At 40.1% G+C, this 27567-nt stretch overlaps 1 protein-coding gene across 2 annotated transcripts in view; it reads right to left on the reverse strand.

Annotated features, from left to right (window-relative positions):
- Positions 1 to 21357: 21357 nt before the first annotated feature.
- Positions 21358 to 27567, reverse strand: part of fibcd1b (fibrinogen C domain containing 1b) — a 124946-nt gene continuing 118736 nt past the window's right edge. For both annotated transcript variants that reach the window (XM_080874887.1, XM_080874886.1), the window contains 2 exons: positions 25190 to 25369; positions 21358 to 21627 (listed from right to left, as the gene is read on the reverse strand). In XM_080874887.1, coding sequence (XP_080731013.1) covers positions 21362 to 21627; positions 25190 to 25369 — 446 coding nt within the window. In that variant the 3' untranslated portion in view covers positions 21358 to 21361. The remainder of the gene's footprint in view (positions 21628 to 25189; positions 25370 to 27567) is intronic.

Consider the following 27567-nt stretch of genomic DNA (forward strand, 5'->3'; position numbering starts at 1 on the left):
TGGTTTATGTGCAAGTATACCATCAACACTGACACAAATACAAGAAAACAGCCTTTGAATAGCTGTCCGCTGTAGTGACCACTATGCGTGAAAGGGCTAATTTCAAATAAAATACCAGGACTTTCCATTTAATTGCCTTGACATTAAGCTGTATTATAAGCTGTTCCCAACGTTTTTTATTCAACTAACATGACGTTTGCATGGAAGTCATCACTGGCGATGAGAGCTGGAGCTCTGACTTAAACCCAGCTGTTTTCAGTTGAACAGTCCACAGTTTCCATAACTGAAAGCAGACTTTATGAACAAGTGTAACCAGAAACATTTTGGGGTTTTTTGGTTTTTTTTTTGACATTCACACAATTGTGTAACAGTAATACAACCCTGAGGGTGAGACTGTCAACACAAAGCTTTACTGTCCTGAAATGTCTGTGGGAGGATTTTTAATAGAAATGACCTGAAATGTGGTGTGTGCTATTTTCTTTTCATTGGAACATGACACATTGAAAATGCAGGACTTCAACGCTTTCCCAAAATGAAAATCATGTTGGAGATGCCATTTCGACTTACTCGGGGAGATACTGTCGTGGAGGGGACAGAATAGGACTCCCAGGAACTGATCTAAAAATAGAAAACCTGCTAAAAATAGTTTGGAGGTGAACAAGAAGATGATTTTGAAGGGGAGATGATTACCCAACTTGAAACTAAAAATAGTTTTACACTTTTGGGTTGCTGTAGCTCAGGAGGTGGAGCAGGTCAACTATTAATCATTTGGGGTTTTTGGGAATATACCTCATGTATCTTTATCTTTGATGATCTCATTTATGTTTTATCTTCTATTACACATTTACATTTTGCAGTTTAACATAGAGTGTTGAAAGAAAATAACACATCCATATAACACAAGCCTGTAGTGGAAAATTACTGGATGCAATGGACAAAGAGGGGAACCAGACCATTTACCATTTTTAATTTTTATGGGTCCCAAAATATTTTGATCACACCTCATGTGAGAATAAGGGAAAACATTTTGACCAACTACCATGGAGAGAAATTTCTGTCCATAAACTACTGACAATCTATTCCAGTAAATAGTTAGTAAGATTTTTCAGTCTGCATGAATTCTTACCTCAAGTATGTTCCTTTAAACTTCTTTAGAGGACCAGTCCAGAACCATTTAGGCTAAACAGTAGAAGTTGAGTTCACCCTTTTATACCCGCCAAAAAGTGAGAGCCTTTTTTGAAATTTGAATAAAAGCCTTGTAGCTGAAATCTCCTGCCAACATCCTTCCATCAAAGGCTCTCATGGGGTCTACTTAGTTATTAGCCAGTGCTCCATATTTGTGAGGTGTCACCAGTAATAAGCAGGTTCCAGGTTACCTTTGCCTGTGTCTGTCAGGCAGGATATCAGTTCCACAGCTCCCACAAGGCCCCACTGGGACCTTCTACCTGGCAGCACCATCAATTAGCCTAACGTACAATAATGTCACACTCCATGGAGATATGGGGACACGGAGACAAGGCTGCCTGGCCTGAGATATTTTCACATATGCTGTACATACCTAGCAGGAGAAGGGGAACCGCATAATATATGTCTTGCACATAGTGGCACATGTGGATGGATGCATGCAGGGACAATTATTTGACACAGAATGCGCTGAAAGATTGTGAGACTCTTGTCTGACAAAAATAACGCTCTACCTTGGTACAAGAGCTTTATCCATCACTAAAAAGCGACACCAAAACAGCTTCATGCGTCTAATTCTAACTTTTCTCTGCGGCAGTACAAAGATGTAACATTGCAAGTATAAAGACCAATAAATGCCCTGAAAACACATTTTCATTATGAGTAGTGGGGTCTTACATAAATCAAAAAAATCTCAGCTAAGGTTAGAAGCGAGATTTCTGTGGGTGTTTTTGTTTTTCACTTGGAATGAAGAGGAGAGGATGTATTTAGAAGAAAGAGATTTATGTTCTTTTGTGCGCAAGTGAGGATTTAGAAATATCTGATGGAAATAAAATGGAAAGCTTTTTGTCACTTTACAGAATACAGTAAAATTAGAAATGCTATTTTTCCAAGGTGGTTGGTTATTTTTAGCAGTTACTAAATTGTGCTCAAATTTGCAATCAGCCACAGGTCCAACTGATGATACCTAAATGTATTTTACTTTGATTGTTGCATTTTCTTCAAGTATTTTATGTGTACAGCTATACAGCAGCACACTTAAAATACATCTGAACCAAATACACTGCTCAAAAAAATTAACGGAATGCTTTTTAGTCAGAGTATAGCATCAGGTCAGTTAAACTTCCTGGATATTGACCTGTTCAGTTAAGTAGCAGAGGGGGTTGTTAATTAGTTTCAGCTGCTTTGGTTTTCATCATCAGGGGTACCAGAGGGGCAACAATGACAAAACCCCCAAAATAGGAATGGTTTTTACATCTGGAGATGAATCAAATTCTGTTGGAGTCAGTTTCACTCCTGGTAGCATGAAGAGATACCTGGACCCTAACAAGGTTGCACAGGTAGTCTAAATCCTTGAGAATGGCACATCCATACATGCCACAACCAGAAGGCTTACTCTAACCCAAAATCCATTTCCTTACTCTTGAACAGAGTCATCCGTAAAGTGGTGCGAACAAACAGAAGTTTAAGAAGTTATATAGAAGCCCATCCGTGAGCTTAACTTGACTGTGACAGCACCAAATTGCTCCTCGCTGCATCAAATTGAACTGTGCTCAACTTTCTGCCAAAAATGCCGAGATCTCTAACCCAGCACCGCTCTGCTCTCTGGTGCTCTTCATGTCTGAGTGCTCATTTGAGATGAATGACTACTGTTCGGTTTCTCTCTCAATGTCACTCATGGTGTGAGCATTCATTTATAGAGATTGTCACAGCTGCTGCCAAAGCTGGACCCTGAGAAAAAAAGGTTTCTAGTTGTGTTTGTGTAGAGAGGATGTCACAGTTTCTGTTGTTTGGAAGGTTCAGCTTGATGTTCAGCAACTGGGTCAGGCTGCCTTGCCCTTTCATCTGAAGGGAGCCTGAATGGGCACAGGTGGAATGCATTCTTTGCAGTAAAAGTTCTCTGAGAGAGAAACTCTCCCTTTCTCCAGGAGAATTGAAGGGGTGTTTAATAATATGTGTTTTCACAGCAGCTGATTCAGAACTAACTTAAAGCTTTTGAAAATAATACAAGAATAGCTTGGTAAGTGTCCATCCATCTAAAATCAACCCCATGGGTGGCTTCGCTCAAGCACATTATTACGCTGTGTGGTTATGTGGTCTCTGTGATAGTGTCCTCCGTTAGTGTAATGGGAGGCAATAGAGGAAGTGATGTAATAGAGTCGTTCCAATCTGCTCCTTACACCCTCCAACTCAGTGACAGACTGGAGCTCAGCTGCTTTGTGTGACTTCAATCACTAACTTTAACAACCTGCTTTTTTAAAATGTATTTTTTAAATCTCTGCACGTGAGAAGTTGTTGTTATTATCAATTCTTTCCATGTACAACTTGTTTCTTGGTGGTTATGTCTTAGCAACTGACTAATCAAAGGTGTGTTTCCTTCAGATTATAAATCTCTCAATAGTGTTAACACTGTTGATGCCTTTTCGAGGATTTTTAATGGAATTACACCAATGTGCAAAAGTCTTGAGGCACCCCACATTTCTAATATTCAGAAATATTTCTTCTCGAAGGATATTCCAAATCTGTTCTTTGGATGTTGGCTGCTTTTCCATCCATTCTGTCAAGATGATTTGGCACTGTTTCAGTAATGTTGAGGTCTGGGCTCCAGGCTCTGGGTGGGGGTGTGAGGGTCCATGACTGATAGTGTTCAATGTGTGGTTTTCTATCCAGGTAAGTTTTTACTGCACTGGCAGTGTATTTGGGAACTTTGGTTCTGAAAAATAAAGCCGCTGCCAATCAGACGTCTTCCAGAAGGTAGCACATGTTGGATCTTTTCTGTGTGCTATAATTCCATCAGTTTTGAGAAGATCCCTAATATCACTGATTGAAACGTAGCCCCAATGCATGAGAGAGCTTCCACTGTGTTTTACAGATGTGGATGGTCACTGTTGTACCTCTTTCATGACCTTCTCTTTAGATATTGATGGCAGATTGAACCAAGCATTTCAAATTTGGGTCCATCACTACATAGAATTGTTGTCACTGATTTTCAGTCCTGTGTAATCGGCAAACCTTAGCGTGTTCTCCCTCAAGACACCATTGTTAAGAATTCTTAACAGTGGCGCAAAAGCCACACTTCAACTGAGAGCATTTCTGATGTGGCTTCAAGCAAATAGTATCCTCAGATTTTTTTTTACGACCCACTGCACACCATGACAAGATTTGACAGATTTTCTTTGAGAATCACCTTGTTGGAGTTTATATATAAGATTTCTAGCTACAACTTTCTAAAGCTTCTAAATATCAAAACGTGTAAAAATTGTTCCAAACCAACATGTGACTATATCCATCTTTTATATACAGTCTATGGTTAGCTATTTATTAGCAATACAGGTTTAATGAGAGGATGGTTCTACACTGTAAAAAAAAATTGTGATATAAAAGTATTTTAATGTGTATTTTACAGTTTTGTACTGTTCTTCTAGAATATCATTAAATTCACATAAATATGGTAAATGGCCTGTATTTGTATAGCACTTTTACTAGTCCCCCAAGATGCTTTACACACCCAGTCATCCACCCATTCACACACTGGTGGAGGCAAGCTACAGTTGTAGCCACAGCTGCCCTGGGGCAGACTGACAGAAGCGAGGCTGCCATATCGCGCCATCGGCCCCTCTGGCCATCACCAGTAGGCGGTAGGTGAAGTGTCTTGCCCAAGGACACATCGACTGAAATTGTTCCTAATTTAATGTTTAAAAGCACTTAAAAAATGCAAAATCCCATGTAAAATTAGGGCAACAAACTGTATTGTCATTACTGAAAATAACCGTATTTTCATGGGAAAGTTATTTTCTGTTAATTTATGGTATTATTTTGGCGCCCCAGCTGCCGGAATATTACTGTTTTTTTAGGATTTTTTTTTTTTACGGTGTAGATATGAGACCTGATATGTGTGTCTTAAAGAATATCCAGATCGAAATTATCATCAATAGAAATATTAAAAAAGTACTTTTGGAAAAATATTAGTAATTCAATTTAATTCAGTGACTGCTCCAGTCCAGGCCCAGTTAACTGATAATCAGAGGTGGGACCAAGTCATTGTTTTGCAAGTCTCAAGTAAGTCTCAAGTCTTTATCCTCAAGTCTCAAGTCAAGTCTCAAGTAATGTCAGGCAAGTCAGAGTCGAGTCTCAAGTCACTGGTGTAAAAGTCCGAGTCAAGTCACAAGTCTGAAACTTTGAATTTCAAGTCCTTTCGAGTCTTTAAAAAAAAAAAAAAAAACGAAAAAATAATGTTGCAGTTATATGCTAAATGTAAATATTAGACCATGTAATTTTAAAATCTGTGTTTTTCTCAACACATGACAAAATAGTGAACTTAGAAAATATACACAAATTGTGAAATTGCACCTCTTTAAAATGCAGCTCAATTAAACCTAGCTCCAAGAATAATTTTCACCGACAGTTCTGAGATAAGCTGCATGTTATTCTTGGATGCGGTTGTAGGACCGGCTTTAAAATCGCATGACAAAAATATCATACACATTAAAAAAAAACTGTATCACCAACATAGCCTGGACAACATTTGCTAGTTAGATGAAGTCAGCTATCTCATCGTAGCATATTTATATGCATATTTATAATCATACGGTTCTTGGAGTGAGTGCACACACTCATGAAGTTTAGTAACTTCCGGTCACTGCAACAAGTCCAGGTACAGTTTACCGACAGATGGGTGCAGGACCTTGAAACGCACCGTGTCGAACGAAAGACCATCGTACGTATCATAAGTTTACCAGTCTCACAAATCGTCGTCATAAATATACATTCCTTAACCGTTTATTAATAGGACCTTTGAGCTCAATGGTAATTAATTAGTAGTGGAAATAATTTCTGGTAGCATCACAGAAATGTAGCAGTGACAATAATATTGTATGTTGTAATCGTACTGGGCAATTAGTGATACAAAAAACCTGTTTTATCCTGTGAATAAAAGCATATGTTTTTGTCAATGTACCATAATAACAGAAGCGAAACGCAATATTGTGTCAGGACAATTCACTATTTATGCACAATAAATAAAGGAGCATAGCGCGACAATTTCTGTTCAGCGCCAGACTTGCTTGTAACCTATATCACCAATTATGTTATGAAAATGATGTATTAACTACAACAGCAGACTGACCTGTGTGTAAATGCTTGGAGCAGACTAACCTGTGAGCTGGAGGGTTCTGGGACGTTATATTTGATCTTTGAATGGCTGCAATCCAGGCCATCCGTCGCATCTTTGTTACTTCGGAAACATGGCTTGAACAATTTCTCTTCAACGACGTAATCCGATAACAACCGATCTCTTTACCCGTCGGCTTCCCGTGGCTGTCATGCGACCGGCTATTGCAGTTAATAATACAACGGCTTCTTGACATTTTTGTGTTTCTTTTTATCGCTGTGTGACTGATTTTAATTGAAAGCCTGCGTGCGCTAGTACCGCTTGCCACGAGTTCCCAGAATCCTTTGCGGTTCTACCCGTGAATGACGTCACATTTTCAATCTCTATATAATATGCATGTTAAATTTTATATTTGGGGTAAAATATCAAGTCTTTTCAAGTAAACCGGTTCAAGTCCAATTCAAGTCCCAAGTCATTGGTGTAAAAGTCCAAGTCAAGTCACAAGTCTTAGAACATTTTTTCAAGTCAAGTCTAAAGTCATAAAATTAATGACTCGAGTCTGACTCGAGTCCAAGTCATGTGACTCGAGTCCACACCTCTGCTGATAATAATAAGCAAGTATAATGGGGATCAATTTCTACTGTTTCGCTGAATAATATGGGTCTCAAATGTATTACAGTATAATATTTCTAAGCTGGATTTTTTTCTAAATGAGCTCCCACCGAAAAACTCTGCTGCGTGCTGCTTTAAAGCTGTCAAAAAATGAGAAATAGTCAGTCAGATCACAAATTCAAGGATCATGCTTTCATGATTCTGATTTATGTAGAAAGATGTCTGTCAGGTAAAGCAAAGTAAAACAACCAGCCTCAGTATTGCCTCAGTATTTCATCAACCCATTCTTATTCTCTCTTTGTATTATCATTCCAATTAAGGTGCTGACATGCCCAGAGCATTGCTAAAAGCAAGGTGAATTCTGCAAAGGAGAAAAAAAGATCTGTATTTAAAAATTAAAAATAAAATTAAACCATGGCTCTGAGAAAAGGCCAGAGAGGCAGTTTATGCTCCTGCTCTAAGGAAAATCACTACAGTAAGTCCCTGTCACTGTTCTGTCGTACACATCATTGAAACTCTTCATGTAGGATTCAAAGGACGATGGCATGATGAAACGCCTCTGGTGAGCTGCAGTACAGAAAGATTATCATAAAAGGAATTTTGAGAAAAGGGGTTGATGGATATAACAGCTAATTTTTAACATCCGCATTTATGAATAAGTGAATGACATTGCTAACTTAAATTGCCCAGCTTGCACATGATAAGAATGTAAAAAGTAAAACTACAGCAAGCAGGTAAAATAAGCAAAATTATAAAAAGCAAAACTGCTAAATTCCAGCTGTTATATGTGATTCTGTGTTGTTGTTTTTTCCACACCTTTTTCAGTTTATTTCACACCTGTTTGATAATTTCGTATTTTGCTTGTTTGATGTAAAACTGCTACAATAAAATAGTTTCTTTCTTTAAAAAAATCTTAGTTGACTCAGTATTTATACGATTCACATATTGGAACATTTGAAAAAAAAAAAGATGGAGTAAGCCTTTCTAATATAACAGACTTCTTCTTAAATTAAATTGAACCCGTTAAAAGTTCTTTCTGTTCCGTGCGCATATTATATCTAACCCCGGCTCTCTTAACGGATTAAATCAGTGGCTCATATTGATTCACACAATAATTTTCTAGCTAACCAGCAAACGGGACGGGTGTCTGTGACTCCCTTCATATTTTCCTTGAGGATGTATTCATAACACTCCTTGACATCTGGCTAAGAAGCAGCCACAAAATTCTCCGTCTTGTTTAGTTGAGAAGCCAGTTTTGAACAATCTGCTCTGCTTTTCTGGCTGCACACACAAACTGCTTGTGCATTGAGTGCTATTGTGTTACTCCTTTGCTCTGGATCTGGCTCCACCAGGGGAAAGGTTGAGGTCTGCAGAGGGCTAGTTTTTCGGCCTGGGATAATTAACCCCGTCTGTGGGATTGATTCCCTGTCCATTGTTCCCTCTATGTCATGGTATTTATCCATACTTCACAAAAAATCTCTGCTGGCTTAGTGCAGTTATGTGGGTACATTTTATCATTTTGTTAGCCATTTTTAGAAAGCTGTGCAAAAACAACATCACACTAACATCTAACTCTTCCTAGTTTTTACATGCAAGCATACAATCAGGTTATTCGGTCAGCTAGTCTAGCTGTTATTGTCACTGCATAGGCAATGCTTTTTAATTAATTTGAAAGTGAGTTTTCAGAAAAAGTACTAAAGCACAGTGTGTGTTTGATTGGCTGACAACATTTCTCAGGTTTACTGAACCTTTATTAAAGTATTTGTCTGCAGCAGTCAACAGGCTAATTTTCACTTTGATTTGAATTCATGAATATGTTTCAGGCGGGGCCACTGTAGTCCAAAGTAGACTGCTATTTTCATTTGTATTTTTAAAATGTTATTTATATTTTCATACATGGAGCCAAACATAATTGCACCGCTACTAAAGTGCTCTTGAATACTACTTCAAGAGTACTTGAATAAGGCATTTTTGTGCCTTGTGAAAGAAAAATCCAGCAAAGACCTAACACAGAAGTGAGAGATAAATATAATTAGTAAAAATGTGCTGAATCCAAATTTGAAACTTTTGGTTCAAATCATCATCAGTACAGAGAAGGTCAGAGAGGTACAAACAGTGAGTGCCTACAGCCATCTGTAAAACATGATAGAGGGTTTGTCATGGTTTGGGGCTGAATTATCTCCAGTGGTGTTGGGAATCTTGTCAAAATTGATGGAATTTTGAAAGCAGTAACGTACCGTCAAATTTGAATCCACCATGCAATACCATCTGGAAAGCATCTGATTGCTAATAGCTTCATTTTTCAACATGACAACGATCCCAAACACACTGCCAGTGCCTTAAAACAGCGGTCCCCAACCCCCGGGCCTCGGACCGGTACCAGTCCGTGAGTCGTTTGGTACCGGGCCGCGAGAGTTGAGGCTCAGGTGTGAAATGTATGGTTTTCAGGGTTTTTATCGGTTTTCAGCGTTATTTTGTTATCGTTTTGATTGTCAACTCGGTTTTCCTGGGTCTTTTCACGTGTGTTATGAATAAATCTTCTTTTTTTCGGTACCGGTACTAGTTTTATTTTGTTGTATTTATCCGCGACACCTTAAAGGCCGGTCCATCAAAATATTGTCGGGCATAAACCGGTCCGTGGCGCAAAAAAGGTTGGAGACCGCTGCCTTAAAACATACGTGGACGGAAAAAGAAAAGAATGGAAAGCTATCAGTCATGGATTGGCCTCCCCAGATCCTGGACTTTAAGATTTGAATCAGTGTAGGATCATCAGGATGGAGCAAAAGGCAGCCAACATCCAAAAAACAACATGTCCTTCAAGGAGTCTGGAAAACTATTCTTGAAGAATACTTTAGGCTGTTTAAAGAAGGCTTGCCCAAGAGAGTTGAGACTATGTTTAAAAATAGTGGTGGTCACACCACCTGGGTCTGGTTCTGCTGGTTCTTTCTTTCTGTTAAACTGGAGTTTTTCCTTCCCACTATCAACAAGTGTTTGTACATAAGGAGGGTCGTCCAATTGTTTTGTGTGTTTTCTCTGTGTTATTGTAGGGTCTTTACCTTGAAATATACAGCGCCATGAGACATCTGTTGTGATTTAGTGCTGTAGTGAATTGAGTATATTGTAGTTATTAAGTACAGAATATGTCATGTATGCTTCTGAAATCGTACAGTCTTGAAAAGGGTGTATGTAACAATGAGCTTTTTTTTTTTTTTAAGTATTCTTCATTTTTACAATTAATCACAGTGGCGAGGATTTACAAAATAAAAGTGTAAAATGTCAAAAGGAAGTTCCTCTTTGTTATGTGTACATAACTGTTTCCAAATTAAAACATTTTTCCATCTGCAGCTCAGATGTCAAACTGTATATGGTGACGGTTGCTGGCTTACCAACATTTGTTGACAACAAAGGAGCATTTGTGATATAAATAGGAAAAAAAATAATCGAACCACAGTAGCTAGTTCTGTAAGCATCTGATCAATGCACAACAAAAAACAGCCTTCATGTCTTCCTCAGTATGCATTGTTATCTGACGACTATTTATTGCTTTTAGACTGAAGGTGACAGTAATGTAACTGTTTTTTTACTTCATATAATTAGATCATCAAATTCAAATAGTTACCTCAAAGTTCTGAAAAAAACATCAACACATTCTCATTACAAGGTCTTCGAAAAGCACTAACGCAGCCACTCAGTGTTACTCATTGCATTGGTTCAATCAATATAATGAGAAGAGGAGGCATAATTACCTGTCTGCATTGAAACTGCTTTGCAGTACATTGATAATTGTGCCATGTTGTAAAAAACAAAACAAAATACAAGACCGTTAGACAGCATAATATCAGTCACATTTCTAATTCCAGCTATGACTCAACTAGTGAGACTTTGGAAACCACTTTAAAAGCACCACATCATGTGGACCAACTTGGCCGTGTCTGGTTTGTTTTTGTTAAATGATCCTTTATACAAATGACTCCAAATCAGCTTGGAAATAATGTAGGTGATGTAAGGAAACACGGCATGATTGTAAAAAAAAAAAAAAAAACTATAGTAAGACCAGACCAGGCTTTTTCAAGACATTAAACATGGCATGCACTCTGCTGTTTTCCATCTTACTGTTAAGTTTTTATGATCTAAAGGCTGAATAATTTTTCACTGTCAGACTGTGCAGATTCCCTGTGCAAAGCCACTGAAATAGCTCAAATCTGTGCATCTGTTTTATGCATATTTTTTATTTTTTTGCTTTAATATGTATTGCATTTGTTGTGGCGTTTCTTGGCTGCATAATAATGACTGCTGATGCACAATGGTAGAATTTCTAAAACGAAAACACGAGACAAAAGATGCGTCTAATTCAGTCAGAAAGACAGCAGCCAAAAGATGAAGCCTTTTTATGGCAAGAAAATGGCAACAGATTTCTATTTGACTTTCATAGCTCTCCTGTAAGCTGCTCCCCTGCCTTTCTGGAGACACACTGAAGATATAGGCAGGCTGTAATGTAAATCCCCCATGGGTGTTCACAGAGTGAAGCCAGGGCAACAACAATACTGTGTTGTCAGTGTCAGAGCCACTGGATAGACTATATCAAATTTAGCATTAGGGATGTGTAGGTAAAGCTTTACTGTGCAGGAGGATGAGTGCAGCAGCAGCAACGATCAGTGTACTCGCCATTTGAACAGTTTTCTTTTTGCTTTTTTGTTATTAATAGCAAAGCCCTGAGATTAGCGATTAGCTGATAGATTAGCAAAGCATGACATGGGTGCTCTGCCTGAACTAATACAATGCTCTCATTCAGGCAGGTGGCCATGCGTTTAGTTGGGTTTAATGGCTCTGCTTTCATCTGTGCGCTTACACTGCTACCATATTAAAAAGATATGCAGGGAAGGAATGCTTTTATTCTCAAATAAATGGGAGATGTAAAGCATGTTGGTAAGTCTTACTGAGATTCTCATGCCACAGTAAAATAAAATAACTACAGAATGACTACTATGTTTTGTTTTACGCCTCTTACCTCTGCGTTGCCACCCTGTGCTTTTATTGATTTGGATTTTGCTAAGAGAATGGCACTAAATGCACTCCGTGGACAGTTCTCTAACAGGTCTTTTCAGTTGTGATCCACAATGAAAGCTGATGTGGAAAAAATAACATGGGCTTTGTCCATTCCTAAGATTAAAAATGAGACAGGACAATGCTGTAGTTGTTTAAGGTAAGGCCAATCAGTGGGCATTTGCAAAAGAAAATGAAAGTATGCAGCAGGCTTCAAGTGAAGGAAGTTCTCAAATTGCACAGGATAGCAGCTGAATTGCACAAAACAGTAGTAATGTTGCATCACCGCTCATTGACTGATCTCTGTGGGAAGAGCAAAAACGGTATTTAAAACCACCTGACACAGCCTCACAAATAAGCAAGCCACATTTTTCCCTGCCAATTCGGCACTTTTGAAGCAGCTTGAATAGACGACGCCACCAGTGAGCATGCTGTGTCAAGGCCAGACGAGAATGTATTCGCGCATCTAGTGGCTCTCCAGAGATAAGAACTCGGTCCCTGACATCGTGTGTGGTCTTTTAAGCTATGAATTGAAGAGATCGATCACAAGGCTGGCATCCTTCCCCACTGCTAGTCTTTCAAGCAGACACCCTCCCTATCGCAGCTCACACTCCTTCAGGGTAATTAGTAGATGTGCTATACACACAGACAACTGAAATGCAATCGAGGTGCACAGTTTCAAAACACCCCTGGGATCCATAGAAGATTGTTCAACGTCAGGGGTTTCTCTGGCTTTCTTATTACAGCACTGGTTCCATGTGCATGGTATGAGAACTCACTTCACATGTGGGGTTTTCAACAGGAAACAGAACTTTACTTGAAATTAAATGCAAGACAATTGCTTTTCCATGATGTTTGCTAGAGCTGCAACGAGTAATATGTTTCAGTGGCGCACGAAAGGATACAGACTCTAATGACACAGCCAAAATGTGAAAAGCAATAGATGTAGGAAACAGAAAACAATAAGGGCAATAAAATCATTCAAGCAAGAAGTGATGCCTGAACAACCGAAGAGTCTTCCATTCTTACATGCTAGCCATCACGCTAGTGCGGTGTATGGGAGAGAAATGGAAAATAAACATTTTCTCTTATGACAACAAACTAATGCATAAATGTTATTTGTGGGCCAACATTATAAAAGTTTAAAGTAATGTCAGTGTTGATAAGTCCTGAAATAATTGGTTGGTGACAACAGTAGCAATATGTTAATTGAACAACACTGGAGATATATTTATGCTACACTGTAGTGTGTGATCTTACTGAGAGAATTAAATTTAATTATTCACCCACTGGCTTCACTAATAATTGCTCTAAATGCTCTAAGAAGTGCAAATTAACATGTAGCAGTTAATTTCATTGACTTGTTCTGCATCCTTTATTTATGTTTAGCTGGTTAGGAATTCTGTTTGGTGCCAAAGTGAGCAGGGACAGGATATGAAATGTTTATTACCGCTGTCATCTAACTCTCGAGGGAGGAGTATCTGTCTGTATGGATATGTGTGTTTCTCCGATCAGCTTCATCCTTCATGAGTGCATTGCTAAGGGCCTAAGGAGGTAGAGCAGTTGAAATGAGGTCTTTGGATAAAGCCGTCCTAATATTGTGACCAACTCTTGTTTTCAGCTGACACTGGCAATGACGGCTCATTCACAACAGCTTTTAGTGACATCGTCAGTCATCGTCACACTTTCAGCCATTTGTTTGATACTGCAGTTGTCTTCTTCACTCCCTCTGAGGAGGAGACAGAACAAATGCCTTAGCAGTGGCTGCAAACACTGTATATAAAAGACTGAAGCACCAACAATGACTGTGATCAACTCATTGGTTGGTGAGATCCCATTTTGAAGGCTGCACTGGCTTCACTTTTCAAATCTTTCTTCTTTTTGGTCTCAATCACACATGTATAGAGCTTGGCTGACCTCTGGGAACCCCTGGTGTGTTTCCTGACTGGTTGTTTGAGGTTAATTAGGTGTAATAATCACAAAGAGACTGCTTCACCAAAAAATCCCTTTGTGATTGTGTTGTCTGTTAGCAGACTTCTACGGAGCCTCCCCCCCCCCCCCCCCCCCCAAAAAAAAATAAAAAATTGTGGGTTTGAAGATCCCGCAGAAAGTTTTTAATTCAAGTCCATGCACTTCCAGGTCATGGTTTTTATATAAGTGAGAGACATCTGAAGAGACTTCTTAGTACCAGTTGAAACACTTGAGGCAAAGTGTACTCTGACCTGGTGGACTTGGTTGGTAGAATACATAAACAGCTAGCTGGAGTACCCTGGATAACTTTACGGGTACCTATTGAAGTACGATAAATGCAGGATCTTTCTCAGGATCGCGCAAAAGTCCCTTGCAGGGCTCTGTAGATTGTGGCAATTGCTTGTAGTGCTTGTAAGATACCAGATGCTGCTTTTTGTCAAACCCTAGCTGGAAAAAGTTGTCCTTTTCCATCAGCCTTGTACAGCTAAAGGGGTTCAAAAGTTCAACGCAATGCAGAAATGGAGAACATTTGGTTTCAAAGCAAAATGTCTGCATTACTGTTGAAACCAACACACCTTCAGAAAGCACAACTTTTAATTTGAAGGCAAACAGTCTTTGTTTACGGTGACAGATTGGTGAGATGCTGCTTCATCCACACAAACTATGGGTGATCTGCTAGTCATCAAAGCACTCACAAGTAGGTTTTCAATAGTTTTCAGCAACCAACAGCAATGATTCACAACTGCTTAGGGAATAAACAAGCAGTAGTTACCAGGCCTTCAAAGTAAAAGTTACCAGTAATTACCAAGCTTTCTCTATACCTGTGTGACTGTGGCCTTATATACAGTGCAGCATCCTGTAAAATCATACTCATTACAGTCTGTAGTAACTACTAAATATTACTCTGCTCATGTAAAAATGGGGATAAAATGCTGAAGTTATATTTGGCTGTTTTATGAGATTATATAGCTCTGCTCTTAAAGCTAATTCCTGTTCCTTCTTTGTGCTGAGTGAAAAGAGTAGAGAGCTCTGTTCAGCAGGCTTTTTTTTTTAATGTTTGTTTGTTAATTATACACCTAAACCACATAATCTTAACAGGGACATTTTGAATGGGTACTCTGCTAATGGCAGTGAAATTACGAAATAAACTCCTTCTGTCGAAAATGTCACGCTGTCAACAGGCTGTCTCACTGCAGTTTCTGAAGATGTATAAGCTGAAAATGTAGCATCTTTCAGTTCATTGTGTTCTTTTATGCCCTTTCACTTTTGTAGCAACCTTTATATCCCTAAAAAGGAAGTTGCTATATATATTTTTGTAATAGAAAAGAGACTAAACCCCCACTTTATACTACCTACTCAGCACCAAATGGAACACAGGTACTGTTAGCAATGCAGATAAAAGGGCAGATATTTTCCCCCAAAGAGATGGTGCTCACTACACGATGGACAATTGGATGCTGTGACTGTGAGAGTCTGAGATTGTTTCTCCATTGGGAAAAAAAAGAAAGAAATAAACACAAATAATTAAACTCGTTAAAATTCAGATGATAAATTTGTGATAAGCATTTGTGTGATGAACTAAAGAGGAAAATTTGTGAACAAACTGATAAAACACTAGAATTTCACTCAATTAAAACTGTAGGACAAACTTCCCAGGATGGTCTGCATGAAAATGAAAAATGCTCCACAAGGCAACAGCAGCACACACTTACTGGTCCAATTTAAAGATTCCAAGTTGTTAACGAGGCCAAGCAGACGCTCCAGCTGCCTGTGTTGGGACACCTGTCAATTGACATGTCTTTGCCCCTTATTCATTTATCCACTTGCTATGAAGGTGGAGACTATGGAGACCACAACTGTCATTTCACCAGGCTGTAAATCTGCTTTTAATACTATAAAAATATAAAAATTTAGACATTTTAACTCTCTGGGGAGTCTGTGGGGACTGACTTCTTTTGGAGCCAGCCTCAAGCGGCACCACCTGCAATTTTTGCCACTTCCACGTTGGCTTTATTTTCCAGCTCTAGAGGTTTCCTCTTATCAAGAGCTCTATTGATGATGCGTTTTTACAGGGGGGATCTGAATTTGGATATTAGTCATATGTAGTGTTTAGAGTAAACTTTGATCTTGAGCTGCCGTAGAACAGGATGAGACATTGTTATTGTGGCCTTCAAACCAAGTTAAAAATGAGCCGAAGGACAAAGACCTGAAAGCCCAGTGAAGGATAAAGCTGACTAATATTATTTTGTTACTGTAATAAAATTACACACAATACAACCTTTGAAAATATCACTTGCTCGTTTGCTGTTATCAAATTGTATTATGTTTGTCCTTCCAGCGATCTAAGTTTTGAATGTTTCTCTCTAAATTTGTTCTGAATATGTTTGGGCTACTCTACCCATGCAGTCATGTGAAAAATTATGCACAAACTTACTGCTTCCATGGGAATTAAGAAGTAAATAGCAGCCAAGTGCTAATAACCAAATGCCCTTGATTAACTGACCACTGGCAAATGTGATCACCTCTGTTAAAGCAGACATTTTGACAGTTGGCAGGTGTGAAGCATTTGGGTGTGTTAAAAAACTGGCACTATCCTCTCAACAGTAGTAGTTTTTGTAGATTTTTATAGAAATATAGAATACAGGTTTTATAGAAAAAAAGATCAGACCTGCTAACATTAAGGCAGCTAATATTAGGCTCAACTTTCCTGAAAATCAAAATCACGTTTTTCCTCCGATATGCACTTTGATTACATTCTCAGATTCTATGAGACTTTATTTGCTAAGAGCCTGAGTTCAACAATGTTAGATCCATTTCAAAGAAAGTTTCACAAATGCTACCTAACAGCAGCTAATCGAAGCAACAAAGGAAATGTTCACTGATAGAAAAGTTCAGGAAATCCTCACCAACTTACCTTAGTACCTTTAATAAACTGATGCTATCCTGTAAAGAAGAGTGGGCCAAAACTGTTAGCAATTTACTTTTTATCTTTAATACAAATATACCTCATTATTTTAGATAACACAAACACCTCATATCACATATTTACATTTTATCAGTTATCACATTTATGTCACATCTTTTATTACACAAATAAGTGATATAGAATAGAGTGTTGAAAGAGAACGCCATACCCATGCGATACCAGGTTCTGTGTCTAGAGAGGGGTTGTTTTTCTGCTCTTCTCTTACAGGGAGATGTCCAGTAAAGAAAGTATAAGATGAACCAAGCACTGGGTCCAGCTCCATATAAGGGAAGAAGCCAAGGCTAAACCAACTTTTAAACAATGACATTAATATTCTGTTTCTGTGTCTCATAATAAAAGTGTTTACTGTTTGGGTGTGGTGCACTTTGTCTGTTTGGCATGCTGAACAGAGGAGGAGACAGTCACTGTTATTATGCTTAATAAATTAGAAAACTTGTACTTTGAGTTTTTTTTTTTCTTTCTTCCACAATGATGTCAGAGTTTGATAAAATCATACAGAAATCTATGTGTTATTTCAAGTTATTAATGCTAAAGGTGTTTGCACAAGGTATTGGATCATTCCGTGCACTTAGGTATACACTTATGTGAAATTAATGCTAAAACTAACTTGGAACTTATACTAGAAATGGGGCCAATGTCCAGTCATGCAGTTATATGTCCTGATGGAGCATGGTGATGGTCTTCTTTAGTTTTCCCAAGGAACAACTCTGTGGAACAACTCTAAAATAGCTGCAGCATCATTTCTGATAAACAAAAATTCAATTTACCTCTGCATTTAGTTTGCAGCAGAAAAGTTGTTGAAAGTTGATATTATCTAAACCCTCGCCGAGCAAAGCTATAACTACGTGGCTCGACCCCAGAGACCCAAAGCTTTTTTTTTTTCTTTTCTTTGTCTGCTTAGTCTACCTTTCAAAACCAAGGACATGCTTTGTGGTACTTTATCGTGGTTGATGTTCCAAAACGTTAACAAGTTTTTCTTTTGACAAGCAGAAGGCTACTAAATGCTTCTTACAAACACAGAACCACACGCCTATAGATGTGTATGGATGCGCTGCTAGAGACAGAGACAGCGAGAGAGACACAAATGCTTCGGCGTGTGCTCCATTTATAAAATGTGAATGTTTATTAAATGTTGACAAGAACATTAAAACACAGTATCAAGATTCAGCAAAACAATCTATAGTACTTCACCAAAAATAAAAGGAAAAAAGAAAAACATAGTTAGTTCTGCGCTGGGAATGAAGGAATGGGCGGGCTGGGAGAGCGGAGATGGGAGTAGGGGAAGAAAAACAGAGCAATAAAGGGGATAGGAGTTAGGAGCGGAAAGAGCAGAGAGAGGAATTTAGGAGCCGGGGTTGGCAGCACAGGCTAAGGCAATTAAGGAGGTACAAAGTAAGAAAGGGGTTTGGGGACGTGGCGGATCGATGGAGAGGGTGCGGATACTCTGTAATGAGTGGGTTAACTGGGAATTATCAGAGCCTCTGATTTCACTTCTTTTATCATCTCTTCCATCGGAGACTTAGCAAGCTGCAGCAGCAAAGAGTGACAATGAAGGCCTTTAACACAGAGGGAAGGAGGGGTGGGGTGGTGGATCATCATGTCAAATAATACATGTCTTTACACTTAAATAACAAGGGAAACATAGCGCTAACGTATACAGTGAGCACAAAGTCATGTTGAGGCGAACAGAGAATTCGGGAGCGGGTTGTCAGGATTCGAGGGCACAAGCGCAGTTCAACACAGTACCAAGAAGGTGGTGTCCATTTTAATGGGATCACAATCACAATAAGTAATAGTTCATTATTAGAATTATGTAAATCTCTCTGTTATCAACACAAATAGCGAGGGAGGCATGTAGTACATAGGCATCACATTACTTCAGAATTCCACAGAGAGACACACCCAGCCTCCTGTTCTCTTGTCTGGCTCATGCACGTTGGGCGTGTACAAACCGACGCATGTGCATATACGTGTACACACAGAAACACTGCAGATGCACGCTTGCGCTCACGCATACCGACGCTCCGTCCGGCAAAGAGACACGCACATACTCACGATTCGCACACATACTCAACGAGCGGTCCAATTCCCTCTCCTCGAGCGACTCCGCACAGTTCCAGCTTGTCTCGGAATTGACAATAGCGCACCGCACACTCTGTGCCACAATAACATCTGCAGGCATGTGTAACGTGTCTTCGGCGCTTCTTCGATGAAAAGACGTGGCAGGAGTCCACCACCACGACGTGACATATACCGCGTGTGCACAGCCGAGGCGCTAGCAGAAACACACACAGAAACGGGATCCTTCATCAAAGCACCGGGGATGACAGAAAAACTCACAGCTGTTCCAGTGTCAGAGGTATTAAGTGCAACATTGCTCGGTGCTACACGTTAACTCACTGTCAGCTGGAGCGACACCCTTTAGCACGGATTCAAAACTGCTTCCAAGTGACTCTCCAAAGCCAAGTAATCACAAAGGTCGCAAATGTCCAGCAAGGCAGCTATTGTGCCTGAGGAGGTTCAAAAAACTCTTATCATTGTGCCTTTGACATAAAGACTGAAATTTGTGCTGCAGATTAGAGCGGGCATGTGCTTAAGGGATAATCATGTTACTCTTCTTCACTTGGATCTGGCCTAAGGAGCGCCACTCCCCACCTTTTGCTCATTTTATAAGAAGGGGGGGAAAGTTATTTTGCTCCACATGTTGCATTTTCTTCTTCTTTTTTTGAACCAGTGGATTTTGTAAAGTCTATGTGCTTGAGTTCTCTTTGTGTTGTAGCATAGTAAGAAACAGATTCTCATGCTCTAAAAGTCATACACACTGTACAATAAAATCTACAGATATTTTAAAGCTTTTATTACATCCAAAAAAAAGTTGATTCACCGACTTTAAAAAAGAGACGGGAAAAAAAAATCGGGATTGCACTGTTTTCCGCCCATGTGCTGTGAATTTTTTCTTTCCTTTTTTTTTAAAACTGACTTCATCTTTTTTTCTTTTTTTGCTTTGTTTTCTGTAGGCAGTTTGGATGTTGCCATGACTCTGAAGAAAAAAGACGGCGGTTGAGAGCGTCAAATCTTATTTTATAGCATCTTTCGCTCCGTTTGCATGACAAGATAAAACCGTATCGCACAAACCGATTCCACAATAATCATCTGGAAACAACAGAGAGAGGAAAAAAAACGTACAAAAGAGAGGACAAACAAGAAAGGGGGGCGTGAAGTTTCCTCGGGTCTCTTTCAGTGGCTCCATCAGTTTCTTCTAAGTTGTTGTCTTTTCCTGCTTTAATTCGTTACATCCCTTGCAGGCGTATTTCAGCTACTTAGTTGGACAGAGTGCAGGTAAGCCAGCCGTGCATCATGCTTAGTCTTTCTGTGCTAAACATTGTAGTCAATCGAGATGCTCTACTGAACCCGTGACAGGAAATTGATAGTGTTAGAGAACTCTGTCTGTCTCTCTCTGTCTCAGGCACACACATTCTCTCTCTCTCTCTTACACGCACACACACACACACACACACAAAGTGCTGGGTTACCATCTGTGAGTGCTGCATCAGTTGGCCAGTACTCAGCTGGCAGGCAGATCAGACAAAGTGCCCAATATGCTCCCTAATGGTCCAAGTCAGATGAATGACATCCTCCACTGTCTCTTCTTTCCCCCCCCATCCTTTTCTTGCACCTCTTCTTCTTCACCTACTTCATCTCCCCAGTTTGATTCACTCTGCCCCCCCCATTCCTTCCACCAATTTAGCTCCTGTCAAATTGTTTCCTCATTTTCTCCGTCTCGCTCTCATTATCGGAGCGCCCATACTTCTCGCCACTTTCCCTGCCGGGGCTCATTCGGACAGATCAAAGATGTAAATGTGACGTAGTGCACCACTGCCCTGTCCCCTTCTCCCTGGTAAAACTTGAGAGTTTCTTTGCAGAGGGTGGGGGTGGGGTTTGCGGGGTTGAATAATTTCCATATTCTGTCTTCATGTTTTGTGAACGGGGGTTGTCTTCACATATTTTACAGGAGTGGGCAGTGGAACTGAGTGCCATGTCAGCACAGGTTAGGTCAGGTTGATGTCAGGGGACCCATTTTACTTCAGAGGGGGGCTGGACCACATTGACAGACCCGGAGCAGTGGACTGTTGTTGGTTCAGGGCTCTGGTAAGCTGTTTTTGTGAACTAAACGTTCAAAAATAAGAGCGTCCGGGTTATTTAATTTCTCAAAGAATGGGACCACGGGAAGGATTAAGGTAGCCAGGGTGACTAGTAGCTGAGTGAGCGAGGAAGAGGAGCAAAAAAATGGAAGAGAGACATCACGAGAAAACAGCAGAGTCAACTAAAGTCAAAGATGCACGTTTTAGTGAATAAACAATATCGAGACAAGTAACTCCATCAAGCTGTCAGAAACTGTGGTTTATAATGTTTGAAAATTTTCTTCTTCTTTTTTTTTTTTCCTTCTCGTGTCAGTTTCATTTATTCTCTGGGTCGCGGGTCGGGCGTATCTTAATCTCGGAGAATTTGAGGGAGTACTGCCAGCCAGTCCAGGAGGACCACTCAATGCCATCGGCATAGGAGGTGTGCTGACCGCGCAGGTACTGGCCGTTAAGGTTGGAGGTGTGGCAGTTTCGGTACCACCACGCGCCATGGTAGAAGGAGGCGCAGTTATTCTCCGAGTGGTCGTTATCTTTGTCTTTGGTGGTGAACTTCATTCCATTGTGCTTCAACAGAGAATCACCTAAAAAAAAGAAAAGAACGGCAATTAAATTTGAATGTGTCAGTACACACAAAATAGTCGTATAACTGAAGTTAATGAATAAAACAACATAGATGAATCTGTAACTTCATAAAAATATGTTCTGCATCTAAGAGTGTAATTCAACTGTAATTAAATGAAATTTAAACTGCCTTTTAAACTAAATTACAGTTTAATTATACTTGCCTACAAATACTTAAAAGTAGAAATACTAGAATAATGCGGTGACAAATCAGGTTTTTAGAAGGAACAGAGGAACAATTAGACTGTAAGTAAATTTAAGTTCTGGGTATTTTACAAGAAACGCGATCCAAATCGCACAGTTAGAACATTTTCCGTACTGCATCATTTCTTGGTAATTTTGTGGGAAAAACAAAGAACATTTTGGGTAAATGGACTGGTTCTCATCTAACGCTTTTCTACTCTTCTGAGCACTTAAAGCGCTTCACACAACTAGTGCATTCACCCATAAGCACAAGCACAATTTTCTTAGTGCTTTCTAACTAACATTCACACTCCGATGGATGCATCAGAGAGCAACTTGGGGTTAGTATCTTGTCCAAGGATATTTGGCATGCAGACGAGGGGAAACCGGGAATCAAACCACCAACCTTCCAATCAGTAGATGACTGATCCTGCTCTACCGCCTGAGCTACAGCCACCCCCACAGCCACTTTTTCCATCGTACATTGTAAGCACACTGTACCTTTTGGAACACGGACTGTATTATGTGGTGGCAAAACTTTGCCTAACTATCAGATATTTTACAGGACACGAGGATGTTTGAACAGTCATTGTTAAAAAAGGGTTTCTCCCCATCATTATGTCACGAGACCCCATATTTTAATGGGACCTGTTTTTTCTTAATTAATTCTTAATAAAAAAAACCCTCCATATTATGGCCCGTGGCCCAAAACGTATACCATATTTATGATGTGACATAATTAATCTGATTTCATTGCTAAATGACCATAGAAGTGAAATCAACTCAAAATTACCCACATAGTACTTAAATTTACTTACATTACAATTATGTCTTTGTTTCCTGCAAAAACCGAACTTGTTTGTGTTTGTAGGTAAATATAATTGCATTTTTGTTCAAATAAATGAAAGTGAAATTCCATTGAATTCCATCGGGATTTACTCTCTTAGTAAAGTATATATTATTAAGTGTTACTGAAATAATAGCTATCTCCTTTACATCTTTCATCAGAACATTCTTGGTTTAGAAACCTGTAATTAGACATATACACAAGCGATTAACTTCAAAAGACCTCATAACTTTCCAATTATTCTTTTTTTTGTTTTGTAGAGAGAAAGAGATAAAGGAATAAAAATACAGCTCCAGTGTCCTCCTGAGTATTTCTTGTCATTAGCTGAAGCAGTAGGTCAGACGGCTTTGTAGGCAGTTACTCAAAGGTTCTGTGGCGACCTTTTAATAACACTCCCCAAATGATTTCATTATTTCATTAGGTTGTTAATGGATACAAATCTTTCAGATGATACATGAGACATACTAAATGGTCTGTCTCACATATGTTGATGTCATGGTTTTAGGTACGGCCATATTGTTCTTCCCTCCCTCGAGGTCTGAGTGTTTTCACATCCCCTTGCCCTCTGTGCCCTCATTCCGGTTATGACTTTGTGTTTGTTTATGTGGTGTGTGTTTACCCCTACATCTTGCCCCTCAGTCTTTTGCTAAGTCAGGGTATTTTGTCCACTTTAAGAAATTTAGTATAATAATGTAACTTTTGTAACAGCTTCAAAGAGCTTTAAAAGCGTACTTATTCTATAAGAGGGCATTCTTTCCCATAACCTCTCATTGTGATTATGGCAGTGATGAAAGACCACTGCAGGGATGTGGCGCAGCCAAGTTGCATCACCTAAGTGGACCTAATAGTGGTCTGAAAGGTCAATCTGATCCACACAGCTGAAAATATTGCTCTGACTATTTAAAGATTTATTACTGGCAAATCCTCTCACACTGACAACTGTTTTGCGAGCCGCTGCTGTAAATTCACCAGGAAAATGAAAGTAACGCCCTTGCAGATGCTGCGGTAGACCAAAAGTTTCCTGCAAATGGATGTTGAAAGAGCTCATAATGTTCAATAAACTCCCCATACATTTCCTCCACTCTTTGCCCCTTCAAATTTTTTTTTTTTTTGGAAAAAAAGCAGGCTTCACACTGTGACTAGAAATGGATAGAGGGATAAAGTGGTGAGCAGAATGAAAGAGTGCTCACCAGTCATCAGGTGAAGCCTAACAGCTCGTCAGGGCATCAAACAGCCCTTAATTTCCCAGGATGTGGCCGCACAGCTTCTTACCCTCTCACTTTGCCCTGCTCCACTTGCTATTTGGCATTACTATGGTAACCGCTCGGTAGGAAAAATAATTTGACAGGCATGTCTGATATTCACGTTGTGTGCCGCTTGATGTTAGGAGAAATTAGATAGTGGGGGAGTAGAACAAGGGAAAAAAAATGCTTACTGGTGTCAACAGTACAATGATGTCCAGAGCTAGGAAGAAAAGGGGAAGGGTGGGGGAGGGGCGCAAAAACAGGCTCATTTACAAGGCAGAGGATGCCACTTGGGTGGTTTGGGGGCCGGCAGCCTCCTCTGATGCCCATTAAGATCCAGCTGCTCCCAGTAGAAACGAGCACCTGTCTGCTGATCAAAAGCAGCCAGAGCTATGGAAAATACTACTAATAATAACAGTAGAGCTGCTGTGGGGGAAGCTGACGTGAGAGTGTGACTATCCCGAGAGAGTTGGAGTAGCCATAATTTGACTGGATTCAAATGTCCAGCAGGCAAACGAGTTCAAGGTCAGGCTTTGAAGAGGACAGGCCTGGAGTTTTACAGGAATTTTAGCAGAGCCATAGCTGGAGGAACACCCCCCCATCCCCATCATACATACAACCCATTTTTCTCTTCCTCCTTCGCTTCATTGCCTTCTCTGTCCCTTAAATATCTCTATCCTCATTTTTATTTACCTCTTTTTCTCCCACACCTGTCCCCCTAGTTCTCCCATCCCAGTTTCCTCCAGTCGCCCTCCTTCTTATCGACTACTCTCCTCCCCGCTCTCATATCTGTCCCCATTCTCTCTCTGTCTGTTCTCAAAGCACTGCTCCCCAAAGCTTCTTTAAATTGCTTCTTCATTTCAATGGCAGCTTTTTTGTTTACGCTGCAGGTCAAGCACGGCAATTAATTGGCAGTAATTTAATCAAGGTGACAGGTAGCTGGCTTGAATCTCATGATGAGTGAGCAGAGAAACAGACACTAGCAGTCCCTCACTCTGAGCACTCTCTGCAAAGCTTAACAAGTGGACACGTCTACTGCACTGCAAAAATAATGCACAGTTATATTTGCTGGAATGCAGAATACGAGGGGCGTTGGCTGGACTTTCGCACACTGCTGTGTTTGCCATTAGGTTGAACGAAGGGGAAAAAAATAATATGTGCAAAACAAATATGGTGTATACTAATCAGAGTGCACAGTATGTCTTCCAAGAAAAGCCTTAATGAGTTCACTGAGTACACAGCACATACCTGCATTGCCTGAATAGTCTCCCACAGTCAAAGGGTATCCGTCATCATCGGCGTCCACCGAGAAGAGGCCCACTCCGAAGGTGCCGTACTGGGCGTACGCTGTGTTATTTTCAAAGTCCTCCAGGTCGATACGTAGCTCATAGTTCCCCTGGATGGACAGGGCATGGATCTGCTTTAGCCCTGCAGGGAGAAAAAAGAGCGAGACACAGACCAAAATAATCCATTACCAAGTACTGCCGTTATTCTCAGCAAGCAATATAAAGCTATTTCAGCAGCCTCTCAATGCCATACATTTTCTGGAAATAAGCTGTAACATGGTTTTTGTCCCATTTAGAGTCTCTCCCTGCATGTGTAGGGTTTCTTTCCAAAACAAGATTAGAGTTTCTTTTGTGTGGGTGTGGACTGCTCACACTGCTGAATGCTTGGAGGTTAGAGAACCCAGCTGAATCTATTGAATCCATCAGCGTTTCTCCTCTTGAATGAATGGCACCAGACACTGACCCCGCTTCAAGTGTAGTTCAAAATTGTATTAATCATGTTCGTGTATCACAAGATAATATTGGTTTATTTATAAGAACCGTGTTTATGTTTAGCATGTTGACTTTTCAGTATGGGTTTTAAGCCATTTGAATCACCAAAGTCTATTGATTACCAGTTGACATTATTTTGAAGGCTCCCAGATAAGGTGGCGATGTCCTGGATTTCTCAAAGCAGACAGGCTGCGTTTTGTATTTTATCATGTGCTTGCAAGGCTGGGCAGCCTTATCCGGGACAGTGTCTTACTTTAAGAGGAGAAGATCGTCTTTCTTCAAAAGAAGAGGGTACCAATGTCCCGTAAGTCAATTTCTAGATTATTTCCCCTTGCTGTCTTGGACAACAAGCATACTCAGCCATAAACCTATCATTTCATCATCAAAGGATGCATTATTAAATGCAAATTTCACAACATCGCTGCTCCCTGGATGATAGAAAAATACAGATTTGTAAATCCTGGGCTCACCCACAGTTGTTTTTAGAAGTACTTTTTCACAAGATGCTGTGAGAAAAACTAAGCACACCTTTACTGCTATCATAGGAATTAATCAAGATCAGTTAATCAAGTGCTGATACTCAAGTGCACTTGATTAATTGATCTGTAGCATTCACGTATGTGTTGATGCTGCCAATCTTCCAAGGACTGACTGTCCCAGAGAAACTGGAAAAAATCATTAAGCTACATTGCAGACTCTACAGGCCTCAGTTGACATTTTAAATGTTAAAGTTCATGTCAGGACAATTATATGAAGACTGAACAACCAAGGCTCAGCAAGACTTTTCCTTTGGACGGGCCAAAGTGGAGAGGTCTGTGGTCTGGTCATGATACACAGCTCCCAGTTTGGCAAAAACCAAACACAACACATCAGCACAAACACCTCATAATAAGGCTACGTTCACACTGCAGGTCTTAATGCTCAATTCCGATATTTTGATCAAATCCGATCTTTTTGTCTGCTCGTTCACGCTACAAATAAAATGCGACAGCAAACGCGCTCCAGTGTGAACGCTCAAAGCGGCCCGCATGCGCAAAAGAAGATGTCACACACAACGCGCTCTGTTTAGATCCAGAGCAAACAATATCGTTTGACTGATGGCCCTTAATATAAAGACTTCGGACTTCACGTTTCCCAATTTTTGCTTTAAGTTATTACATAATGATGTAAATAACCTACTAATGATCCTTATTGCTGTTTTAGAGAGGAGCGGTGCTTCAAAGGATAGTTGCAGATTTCTGTCAGAATCTGCAGATTATGCAGTACAAATAAAACGTTAACATTTCTCCAACGTTGTCTTCCCAGCAGGTTCACCGGATGGCCAGGAAGCGTTCGCAATGTCCTATCTGGCGCTTCTCCGGCGCTGATAATTAGCGTCTGTCTTGTGTCAGTGACGTAAAAGATGGATTTAATGCAACATGACCGTTCACACAGCAGTCGCTTTCTGAAACATCGGATATGTATCGGATTCAGTACCAAATACGAAAGTGACCCAGATCGGATTTGAAAATATCGGATTTGTGCCGTTCACACTGTCATACCATGATCGGATATGGGTCGCATAGGGTCAAAAAATTTGATGCGCTTTCGCCTGCAGTGTGAACGTAGCCTAACTGTCAAGCATGGTGATGGAAGGGTGCTGATTTGGGTTTTTTTCGCTGCCACTTGACCTGGACAGTCTGCAGTCAGTGAGGTATTCGAGACTCACATGTGAGTCAAGACTCACACTGTGGCAAATTAGGTCATGCAACAGGACAATTATCCCAAGCACAACAGCAAATCTACAAAAGAAAGGAATCAAGGTGTCACAATGACCCAGTCAAAGTCCAGACCTCAAACCAAACCAGC

The sequence above is a fragment of the Rhamphochromis sp. 'chilingali' genome (assembly GCF_963969265.1).
Source record: "Rhamphochromis sp. 'chilingali' genome assembly, chromosome: 2".
NCBI lineage: Eukaryota > Metazoa > Chordata > Actinopteri > Cichliformes > Cichlidae > Rhamphochromis > Rhamphochromis sp. 'chilingali'.